At 42.0% G+C, this 12,155-nt stretch overlaps 1 protein-coding gene and 1 pseudogene across 4 annotated transcripts in view; one reads left to right on the top strand and one right to left on the bottom strand.

The window, feature by feature from the left end:
- Window positions 1-8,313, top strand: part of LOC148376985 (uncharacterized) — an 88,217-nt gene extending 79,904 nt beyond the window's left edge. For 2 of the 3 annotated variants that reach the window (XM_088351138.1, XM_088351147.1), the window contains one exon: window positions 6,654-8,313. In XM_088351138.1, the coding sequence (XP_088207264.1) occupies window positions 6,654-8,188 (1,535 nt within the window). In that variant the 3' untranslated portion in view covers window positions 8,189-8,313. Of the gene's footprint in view, window positions 1-3,690; window positions 3,940-6,653 lie in introns of those variants that run through there. The other variant, XM_088351157.1, reaches the window with a different exon arrangement.
- LOC148376990 (uncharacterized) overlaps window positions 1-12,155 on the bottom strand; it is a 205,695-nt pseudogene that overhangs the window by 29,112 nt on the left and 164,428 nt on the right. The gene's annotated exons all lie outside the window — the stretch shown is intronic.

The following is a 12,155-nucleotide window of genomic DNA, read 5'->3' on the forward strand; positions in this document are numbered from 1 at the left end:
CTTAAGGTTTCTCTTTTCTCCTCACACTGAGGTTTTTGAGTTTTTCCTTGCCCGCATGCTGGTTTGCCAGTTTAAGATCAGGTCATTGTGTAATTTTGTAACTGTAATCCTGTGCAGTCCTTTGAGACATTTTTGTGATTAAGGGCTATATAAATAAATTTGACTTGACTTGACTTGGTACACCCGCGCAAAAAGGTAGCGGTGTTGCTCTTATATCGGAAAATATGTTGAAATATGGGAAAATAAAAATGTGATGGAAATAAAAGTGACCAACCTGCTCTGTTCGACACAACTCGTAGCTCCTTGCTAATGCTAACTTGGCTTAGCCGTCGATATTCTCGCTCGTTCTCTTCCTGAAGCTCCTCTTTCAAATTTCCTTTCCATCTCTCGCACATTTTAACCACCTTAGAACTTTTAAGGAGTTAAATGCAGTTTTTGATCCTTTACGGGGTTAGATGCAGTTAGATGGAGTTAGATTGTGCACTCGACTGGAGCTAAACACCACGAAGGAGTAGGAAATGGCGGCAGTGACGTATAGTTCTACTCTTCGTCTTTGGTTGGCATCCATCTCTTTGGTGCTCTGTCGCCCCCTAGCATCATACCATCTCACAGTTCCACTCCGCTGTGTTGTTGGCGAACGAAAGGAATTAAAGAGCCGGCTCCATTCGAGATGCGCGCTCTCTCCCTTTCTTTCTCTCTCTTTTCTGTCTCTCTCTCTTTCTCTCTCTCCCAGGTGCTCATAACTGGTCAACTGGTCTGTGTGTTTTTCCTCGTATAATCCATCTGAAATATTATATGTGGCAAAGGTTGATTTAATGTGAAGGATCAGGTCGGTAGCCAAGACTGGGAGGTCGCTGGTTCAAGCCTCGGCCGAGTCATACTTAGGACTTACAATATTAGTACTCATCATGTTTCATATTTATTTCGAAGATATTTGAACACATGTTTCGGATGCTTTAATCCATGTATTGAATCCGGAGAGTCCTCTGGGGGCCTTTTTAGTGAGCCGAGTCGAAAAGCCTTTTCCTTAAAAAGAGAAGAAATTCCCATCACTATTCAGGTCGCAAAGCAAAGTGAGAAGGGAAAAGTATTCTGAAATGCGTCCACTAGACGGCGCTCTCAAATGATTGCTTGAAATTTCAGTTGTAGGAAAACGTCTTGTTCTAAACAATATTCACACCAAATAACGCTCCACGAAATACACCAAAAACACATTTATTTTTATTTATGGCTGCAATATTTTCAAGTTTTGTGTGTTTTATTTCTATTGTTTTAAATTGAACATTTCATCATTCCAAACAAAACAGGCATGAAAAAGCTTAACAACACTACTGAGTCATCAAGTCGAAAACAACAAAAGGTGCTGAAGAAATATAGAAAAAAAGGAAAGTATATGAATAGGTGAAGTAAAAAAAAATAACAGAGGTAATCCAATACAAGGGGAGATTCTTAAGTAAATTGTATATATTTGAGAAATTGGGAGTGTTCATCACATTTAACAGATTACACCGAAAACATATTCACTGACAGAAATCGGAAAAAAGGTTAAACATCTTCGATATTTTTTGGTGGATGATCTTATACTGGCAATGGACTCTAGCGCTTCTTCACTCTTGCTGCTGCTGGACCTTAGGGCTACTTTTGACACTGTGGAACATATTACCTTACTAGAACGTTGTAAAAGTTGATTGGTCTCTCAGGAACCGTCCTCTCATGGTTCAGATCCTACCTCTCAGATAGGACGCACTGTGTTAAATATGGTGGAATGAGCCCTTTAGTGTTACCTGTGGTGTTCCGCAGGGCTCAGGACTTGGCCCCCTTCTTTTCAGCATTGACATGCTTCCACTAGGTGATATTATTCGCAAGTATAATATCAGTTTCCATTGCTACGCAGATGGCACTCAACTATATCTTCCGATGAAGGAATCTGCCACACTAAATTGTGGAAATTTGGAGGCCTGCTTCACTGAGATCAAAGAATGGATGTCGCTCAACTTCTTGCGCCTTAACTCTGAAAAGACTGAAATGTTAGTTATTGGTCCATCTAAATGCCGTGATTTGTTCTCAAAAACTGCTCCGAACATTGACGAATGTAATTTCACCCAGAGTGACTCGGTTAAAAATGTAAGTGTCATATTTGACCCCAATCTGTCCTTTCAAACACAAGTTAAGAATATGTCTAGAACCGCTTTCTTCCATACTGGCAACATTGCTAAAATTCCCCCTATGCTGTCTCCGTCGGATGCGGAGATTATAATTCATGCGTTTACTTCCCGTCTCGATGACGGTAATGTCCTACTCTCTGGTCTCCCAAAATCAAGAGCCTTCAGCTGGTACAAAATGCTGCAGCCAGGCTTTTAACGAAGACAAAAAAGTTTGATCACACGACCCACATGTTGTACATGTTAGGTTAATCACAACATGTCTCAAAGGGCTGCACAGACCACAGATGATTGCAAACCACAGACTATTATGACACCATCACCTGATCTAAAACCTGAGGGCAAATTTTTCACAGATATTGTCAACATAAAATCTAAGTTATTCATATTCTATAGAATAGAAGTGTGTTTTAAGCCTAGAATTGAATATTTCCACTGAGGTTGCAGATCGCATCTCAGGGGGAAGAGCCTTTCACAGCACCAAGGCCCCCAATGGAAAACACTGTCTGATTTCTTCTTGGCTCTTGGGATCACGAGTAGACCAGCATTTTCAGGAAAGATCGATGAAGAAATATTGGTGGAATTAGGCACAATTCCATCATCTTCGTGTCCTTCTCTGCCGTTTCGCTGATATAGCTCCCTTAGCTTAGCACCGCGGCCCGAGCGACAGCCCCGCTTTTGTTTGCGATCCCAACGCCGTCTCCGCCGCTTCTTAAGTGGGTTGGCCACCCACGGACGTCCCGCAACCCTTTGTATTTCTTGCGGGGTATCAAAGGTGGTATAAAAGGGACCCAAAAAGTCGAAATTTAGACACAGAACCACATGTATAACCCGACTATAGGTATTATTGGCCACGCATGTGTACAGAAAAGAAAGGAAAAACAACGGTAATAAATAGAAAATTAGCCAAAAAGCTGTGAGCCGCTGCGTCCATATCACAGTTTATTCCGATATTTCACACGACATCATTGTCACAGGTTCCACCGTAATATGTACAGTCGGATTAAAATGAAAATAAAACCGGAAATTCACCTCCTCCTGTGGAGCTGGCCAAACACTAGACATGGACGTTGCATTATCACATTTACCCACCAGATGAAAAGTAAGGTTTTGCTTAAGCTCGCTAACAAAACAGCTAAGCTAGGCAATTAGGCAATCCGAAACAATTTTTGTTTGTTTTCAAATATCTTCGAGATAAATATGAAATATGGTCCTATGTTAACTTAGCCTTTATTGTTTCAATTTAAGCGAACTTTTGCCACATTTAATCTTTTACATAGATTATACAAAGAAAAACACAGAGAAAACGACACTCGTATTGACCAGTTGAGAGAGAGAGAGAGAGAGAGAGAGAGGGAGGGAGAGAGAGGGGGGGAGAGAGAGAGAGAGAGAGCATTTCGAAGGGAGCCGGCTCGTTAACTCCTTTCGTTCTTCGTCAACACAGCAGAGTGGAACTGTGAGATTGGTACTAGGGGGCGATAGAGTACCAAAGAGATAGCTGCCATCGGTGAAGAAGAGTAGAATCATACGTCACTGTCGCGATTGTCTGCGCCTTCGTGGTGTTATGTTCCAGTCGAGTGCACAATCTAACTGCATTTAATTTCTTGAAGCTTCAAAAACTGCATTTAACTCCGTAAAAGTTCAAATGTGGTTAAAATGTGCGAAAGATGGAAAGTAAATTTGAAAGAGGAGCTTCAAGATGACAACGAGCGAGAAGATCGACGGCTAAACCAAGTTAGCATTAGCAAGGAGCTACGAGTTCTGTTGAACAGAGCAGGTTGGTCACCTTTATTTCCATCACATTTTTATTTTCCTAAATTTCAACATATTTTCCATTATAAGAGCTACCTTTTTTGCGCGGGCGTGCCAAGTGGAAACTCACAAAGTTACGGGGAGAAGTCTCATTTAGCCCTATAAAGTCATTTTGATTCAACCAGGTCGCTCTAAGGCCATCTCATCTCATCAGCTGCACCGCTTATCCTCAGTAGGGTCGCGGGGATGCTGGAGCCCATCCCAGCAATCATTGGGCAGTGGGCAGGGGACACCCTGGACTGGTTGCCAGCCAATCGCAGGGCACACAGGGACAGACAACTCACTCGCTCAGTCAAACCTAGGGACAATTTGGACCGAGTATTTAACCTGACATGCATGTCTTTGGAATGTAAGTAAGGCCGGGAGCTGGATTTGAACCCACTCAGGAGGTTCCCACGACTTCAGAACTGTGCCGCACACGCGCTAACCACTGCGCCGCCACTGCTCAAAGGCCAATAAGGTTAATATTTTAATCACTAATATGATTATTGACTGGTAAAGTTTTGGAAGCTAGTGATTTCATATTCGGAAGGCCAAGCTTCAGCGCTGTGGACCATGCTGAACCCTTTACTGAGTTTTGAACCTTAGTGGTAGTCTCCACAAGATAATGCTCCCAGACCAGGATCTTGTGCCGAGGCAGATGCGGCCCGAATTCCATACCACAGGAATACTGTTGACAGGTGGAGTAACAGGATGACTAGCGCTAGAAATAAATGTTATTTCTTCTCCTCACTTACCAAGGGAGAATCAGAGGTAAGAAGCACAGAAGAAGATGCTATAGAAGAGTACAGATCAGAGTGTGTAGTGCAGGCAATGGAACGCTCTAAACTACAAAAACTATATGAATGGCATGAATCTAGCATAGCGCTAGTTAGCTCTAGCAATACAGACTCTAAACCCGTGGTTACAGGCTCACCTATCACCTGTGACCTGGCCTGCACGAGTGTTACCTGTCATTGAAGGCTTAAACAGTACTCTATATTTTTAGAAAGAGTGAGAGCACCTTCCTAGTTAGGGTGAAGGCCTTCTCTCCTCAGCAGGTCAGGTCGGCCCCAGAAAGCAGGCCAGTTATCCACATACCTAAATCCAAGTCAAGTCAAGTCACATTTATTTATGACGCCCTTAATCACAAAAATGTCTCAAAGGACTGCACAGGATTACAATTACAAAATTACACAATGACCTGATCTTAAACCAGCATGCGAACAAGGAACAACTCAAAAACCTCAGTGTGAGGAGAAAAGAGAAACCTTGAGAAAGGACCTCACATGTGGTAATCCCCCTTCCAGGATTGACCAGGGTGAATTACGATTATCAATTACTGCACACAGAACACTAGGTAAGATGTTGAAAATGTCCGGAAAGTGCATGACATCAACGACGCCCCCGGCCTGCAAACTAGTCCAGAAAGTCTATGACGGCCACGACGCAGCTTCCCGTCTCTGCCAGCTGGTAAATGCAGGGGTTGACATGCTGCAGGTCAGACGCCGGTACGCTGACTCATCCCAAATCGTCCTTCTCCTTCGTATCAGCCAGGCAGGCCTCAGAAAAAGACAGGACAAAACAGAATACGAGGTGGGCATTAATCATATGCAAATCCCTGCTGACTACAAAAACTTGCCAGCCACTGGTTGAGCGAGACCCTTCTGCTAAACCTCACATCATTGTCTCTCCCAGACAAGGGGGAAGAGACCATAACTTGATGCTGACTCATCTTTCTGGCGAGATTACATGTCCTAGCAATATTTTTATTTGTAATCTCAGATTGCCTCATTTTAGCATTTAGAGTTGACGTGAATGACTATATCAGTGTAGTTAGCCCTGTCCTGTGTCTAGGTTTGCTCCCTCAAATTAGCCTCAATGTCGGGTGCACTGGCTCCAGAAATACTCATCACCGTAGCTGAGTCGCTGGGCTTTATGTTAAGGGTGATGGAGTCACCTAAAACTAGGGTGCGGGAGCCAGTAGACCAAGTTGGAGTGGGACTAGCTAGGGGGCTGAACTTATTATGTGTCTAGATTGGCTCACCGCGGTTAGCAGGCCGTTTAGGGCTAATCCTAACCGGACTAGCAGTTTCACTACAACCCACGCTATCACTGGTGTCCGCGGCACCAAAATCGTCCTTTTCAACTGCTGTAGCTCACGTACACGTCCCTCTGGACACCTTTCCCATAATTAGGGTCTGTTCATGCTAGTTTTTTCAAGGCACCAAGTTACATTAAACTTGCGTCTTCCTTGACACATATATTCAACGTGTCTCACTCTTACACTTTACTGCATGGGCGCCCCCTGGCGTTCGCTAAAAGAATGCACAAATTGGGCTCATCGTTGCATAAGTTGCAAAGTTGAAAACTTGGAGGGAAAAAGGGTAGCGGCCTATAGTCCGAATTTTACGGTATATAACATTGTGCATTGTCTATCACTGACAGAAGAATTGGCATCAGTTCTTTAAAGCTGAGCACTTTGTGTTCCTAAATGCCAATATTCAGGAGAGACTAATGATATTTACGTTTTTGTTATACACATTTTAATTGAAGTTCTGTGTCGTTTCTGTCTCCATTGGTTAGAATTATTACATGAATGCAGTCTATATTATTTATACATTTTGTAATTTATCTTTTTCGGTATTATGTCGTATATTTTGGATGATATGAAACCTATGCGTGTCCTCTGTCCCACAGATGTCAGTGAAGAATTCCTGTCTCCAGAGTTTCCTGATATTAAAAAGGAGGAGGAGGATGTTAAGCCTGTTTGTGTTAAAGAGGAGGGACTTTCCACAGAGTTGCTTGTCACTGAGACCATTTTAACTCCTGGGAGTCAGGTTAAACATGAAGAGAACTGGCAGGAGCCTCCAAGCAGCAGCTCCCGTCATCACGTGAAAATTGATGATGAGGACACATCCGACTCTGCAGACACTGATGGCGACGAACAGTCAGAAGGGGATAACAAGTGTTCTCAGTGTGGGGAAACGTTTCAGTTCAAATATAGTTTGAAGTTGCATATGAGAATCCACACAGGGGAGAAGCCTTTTTCCTGCTCAGTTTGCGGTGAATCATTCAGCCTGAAGGCGTCCTTAAAAAAGCACACAAGAACCCACACTGGTGAGAAGCCCTTCTCCTGCTCCTTTTGTGCTAAATCATTCAGTCAAAGAGTAGACCTAAAAAGACACATAAGAACCCACACTGGTGAGAAGCCCTTCTCCTGCTTGATTTGTGGTGCATCATTCAGCCGAAAGGCAAACTTAAAAACACACACAAGAACCCACACTGGTGAGAAGCCTTTTGCCTGCAAAGTTTGCGGTCATAAATTCAGCCGAAAGAATGTCTTAGAAGACCACACCAGAATCCACACAGGTGAGAAGCCCTTCTCCTGCTCATTTTGCAGTGAATCATTCAGCCGAATGGAAAACTTAAAAAGGCACACAATAATCCATACTGGTGAGAAGCCTTTATCCTGTTCAATTTGTGGTGAATCATTCAGCCGGAAACGATACTTAAAAATACATACAAGAACCCACACTGGTGAGAAGCCTTTCTCCTGTTCAATTTGTGGTCAATCATTCAGCCGGAAAGAATACTTAAAAGCACATACAAGAACCCACACTGGTGAGAAAACTGTCTCCTGCTCAGTGTGCGGTCAAAGATTCAGCCACCGACAAAGCTTAAATAGACACACAAGAACCCACACTGGTGAGAAACCTTTCTCCTGCTCAGTGTGCGGTCAAAGATTCAGCCAACGAGAAAGCTTAAAAATACACACAAAAACCCACACTTGTGAAAAGCTTTTCTCCTGCTCCTTTTGTGCTAAATCATTCAGCCAGAAAGCAGACTTAAAAACACACACAAGAACCCACACTGGTGAGAAGCCTTTTTCGTGCTCAGTTTGTGGCCTCAAATTCAGCCGCAAAGAAAGCTTAAAAATACACATAAGAATCCACACTGGCGAGGAGCCTTTTTCTTGCTCAGTTTGTGGTCAAAAATTCACCCGGAAACTAAGTTTGAAAAACCACGCTACAACCCATACTGGCGAAAAGCCCTTCTTCTGCTCCTTTTGTGCTAAATCATTCGGCTATAGACAAAGCTTAAAAATGCACACAAGAATCCACACTGGTGAGAACCCTTTTTCTTGCTCAGCTTGCGGTCTTAGCTTCCCAAGTCAAGCCAAAGCTCAGGATCACACGTGTGCCGGAGAAAATGGCATCGGTCTCTCTGCTTGATATATCATTTATTGCATTTACATTTCAAACTCTACCCCTGAATGTACAGATGTCCTATCAACTCAAAAACATATCTCTCCATACACACACATTATATATATATATATATATATATATATATATATATATATTTGTGTGTGTGTGTGTGTGTGTGTGCATGTGTATTTTTTAAAAAACTGTTCGATTTATCAATTGCAATTTGGATGTGATTTTTAAAGAAAAAAGCCCATTTTCTATGCTTGTTCTAGTGACAAGCAAATCATGAGTTTACTTTACACAAGCGTACCAACATTGGAGGGCTTCTCCTTTCAGAGTAACAAAGCGATTTAGAGAGCGACTGGCTCAGCAAATTCTCCACGTTGATTAAAAATGAGTCACGAATGTTTCCTATGAGTTGTAGCTCCTGGTCATCCGTTTCTCAGTCAAATCCAAGATGTGACAACAGTCCACGTAATGCATTCTGGTAATCACCACTTCTTCGGGCTCTGTTGACTTTCCTTAGAGTCCAATTTAATTGATGATTTTTTTTTTAATTTTAAGAGCTTTTAAAGATACTAACAGTTGTGTGCCTGCCCACTCCGGCTAATAGGCTGGTGTAAGCTGTGAGTCTATCACAATTGTGCATACATTCCTTGAAAACTTTGCCATGCCTCTACTGGCAAGTGACCTGCCATACCACCCTGAGAAAGCTCCAGCTCGGAAGCTAAGCAGTGTCGGGCCTGGTTAGTCCTGGGGTGGGAGACCCCTTGGGAATACCAGATGCTATATATTGTTTTAATTGCCACAAAAGAAGTCACACTGGTGAAAAACCCTTTGCCTGCTCCGTTAGTGATCAAAAATTCACCCAGATGTCACACTTAAGAATGCACTCAATAATCCACTTTGGTGAGAAAGATTTTGCCTGCTCAGTTTGTGGTAAAAGATTCAGCCGGAGAGAACATTTCGAAAGCCACACAAGAATACACATTGGTGAGAAACCCTTTTCTTGCTCAATCATTGGTCAGGAATTTGGCCATAAATACAACTTAGAAATGCACACTAGAATGCACACAGTGGAAAACCCGTTTGCCTGCTCAGTTTTCTGTCAAAGATTCAGCCAGAGAGTAAATTTGAAAAGCCACATAAGAACCCACACTGGTGAAAAACCTTTTTCCTGCTTAGTTTGCGGTCAAAATTTCAAACGTAAAGGAAATTTGAAAAGCCACACTTGTTAGAAACCTTTCCCCATTTCAGTGTGCGTTGTGAGATTCACCCAGCAATCGGAAATATCCACAGAAGATCCCAAGTGGGTTAGAATCCAATTTCTTGTCCCGTTTGCGGCTAAAGATTTTCAGGTCACCCTTATGCTCAGAATCACAAGTGTGCTGGTCAGTAGATATTTATTATTCTAAACAAAATTTACATCAAATGAACACATTTGTATACTCTTGACGTCGGTGGGTCACATGTCTTAGCCTATTTTATTATTTTGCAATGTCTTTATTTTTGACCTGTACTCAAAGTATGATGACTTTTGATGCGGACTTTATGATTTTGTATGACTTCTAAGCGTCTTTGAATTGTGACTTTGTGACCGAATGCGATAGAACAACTCGATGCATTTCTATTGGACTAATAATGAAAATGTCATGAGTTCATTTGTTGATTTCTGTTGATTTGTAATCATTGTGTCCAAGGTGTCCAAGTTGTTCTGGGGACAAAAAATAAATGATCTTTTCCCATCAGCCCTTGTTCTTGTGTTTCAATGATCTTTTTGTCCTTGACTGCAACCTTGTTCATAAAATGAAAATAAAATAAATTGCCGACATCATTTTAAGAACAGTGCTGAAGGTGTCTGTTGTATTTTTATTTCTTAAGGATCCGGAAAACGTTATTGTTTAGATGTGCGTAACCAGGGTTGGAATGCCCTATCCTTTGCTCACCCTCACAATCGTCCTTTCAGTTTGGGTTGCCGACTTCGGATCTGGGCGTTTTTTTCCGGAATGAATTTCAAAAAGATGAAGGCTACAAAGAAGCCAAACCTGTATAGCTTGACATATCTCTAAAAGAATGAAATGAATTAAATCTTTTTTAGTTCTACTTTTAAGTTCAGGGAAAGAACACAGCAACATGTCAAAATAAAACACTAGAAAATTGCTGAGATTCAATCACATCAAGATTTCAGCACACAATCTCATTATGTGTGGAGCAAAATTATTGGTCCACAAAAAAATAAAAACAGTCTGACCTCTAAACATTCCGATGTCCCCTGTGGCGTTCCACAGGGCTCTGTACTTGACCCCCTACTTTTTAGTATTTCTATAATTCTGCTTGATGATAATATCCGCAAGTATAATATCTGTTTCCATTGCTATGCAGACGACACTCAACTGTATCTGCCACTGGGGACAACCGGACAGTTAAGTTGTAGAAATCTGGAAACTTGCCTCGCTGAGATTCAAAGATAGATGTTGCTTCTTTTTTTGCGCCTTAACCCAGAAAAAACTGAAATGTTGACTGTTGGTCCGGCTCATTCTCGTGAGTTGTTTCCAAACACTGCTCTGAACCTAGACAAACGTAATATCACCCATAGTGACTCGGTCAAAAATGTAGGTGTTATATTTGATCATAATCTGATGTTCAGTTACATGTAAAAAGATATGACTTCCAGCAGCTTTCTTCCACCTCCGTAATATTGCATAGCTTTGCCTGATGCTATCTCAAACAGATTTGTGCGTTTATGACTTCTCGGCTTGATTACTGTAATGTATTGCTTTCTGGTCTCTCAATGTCTAGCATCAAAATTTTGAAGCTGTTTCAGAATGCGGCAGGGAGACTTTTGACTAAACAAAAAAGGTTTGACCATATTCCTCCCGTATTAGCTAACATGCACTGGCTCCCAGTCCACTTAAGATGTGACTTTAAGGTTCAATTACGTACATACAAATGTTTGCATGGACTCGCGCCCGCCTTGCTCAGATTTGGTTTCCCCCTATGTTCCTGCACGGAATTTCTTCTCTGAAAATGCCGGTCTACTTGTGACTCCAAGAGCCAAGAAGAAGTCTATAGGCTAGAGAGCGTTCTCCCTCCGGTCCCAGGTGCTGCGGAATGCTCCGCCTCCGAAGATAAAATCTGCAACTTCAGTGGAAGTTTTTAAATCTAGACTTAAGACCCACTTTTATGTAATAGCTCATGATTGATGCCCACCTCAAACTTTTCTATTCCTGTCTTTTTCCGACTGCCTGGGCGGTGGTGGTGATGCGAGGGAGGACGGTTCGAGATCAGTCGGCGGATCAGCCTCTGACCTGAAGCATGTCAACGCCTGCATTGACCAGCCGGCAGAGATGGGAAGCTGCGTTGTTGCTGTCGTGCACTTATTGGACAAATTTCAACATATTACCTTTTGTTTTTTTCTATTGATGTTTATTATGTTTTGTGTACCGATACCCAATGCTAAATCTATTGCACCCTGGTCATCCTGGAAAGGGGATGACCACTCGTGAGGCCCCTGCTCAAGGTTTCTTATTTTCCTCACGCTGAGGTTTTGAGTTTTCCCTTGCCTGCATGTTGGTTCAAGATCAGGCGATGGTATCATTGTAATCCTGTGCAGTCCGTTGAGACATTTTTGTGATGAAGGGCCAAAAAAATAAATGGGACTTGACTTAAATCCGCTTTTCGAAATGTTGTCAGCCAATTTGATTTTTGGGTTGAATTTTTAAATATGATAAACATTCCCAACGTGCAAATGATATATAACATGCTCAACAATCTGCCCCTCGTGTTGAGTTAACAATGTCACTATTATTATATCTATTTTCCAGTTGTTGTTTTTCTCTATTACCTTAAAAACGGTTCACTTTGTATTGTATAACAGTTTCATGCCAAATGTGTTTATAATGATGCAAAAAGGGGCTTTTAAATGAATGATGACGTTTTTCAAAAAGTATTTCTTCTTCATTTTTGGGTCTATGTTGAGAAACTACAACAT

This window comes from Urocampus carinirostris, chromosome 1 (assembly GCF_059441175.1).
Source record: "Urocampus carinirostris isolate Australia breed hairy pipefish chromosome 1, RoL_Ucar_1.0, whole genome shotgun sequence".
Classification (NCBI taxonomy): domain Eukaryota; kingdom Metazoa; phylum Chordata; class Actinopteri; order Syngnathiformes; family Syngnathidae; genus Urocampus; species Urocampus carinirostris.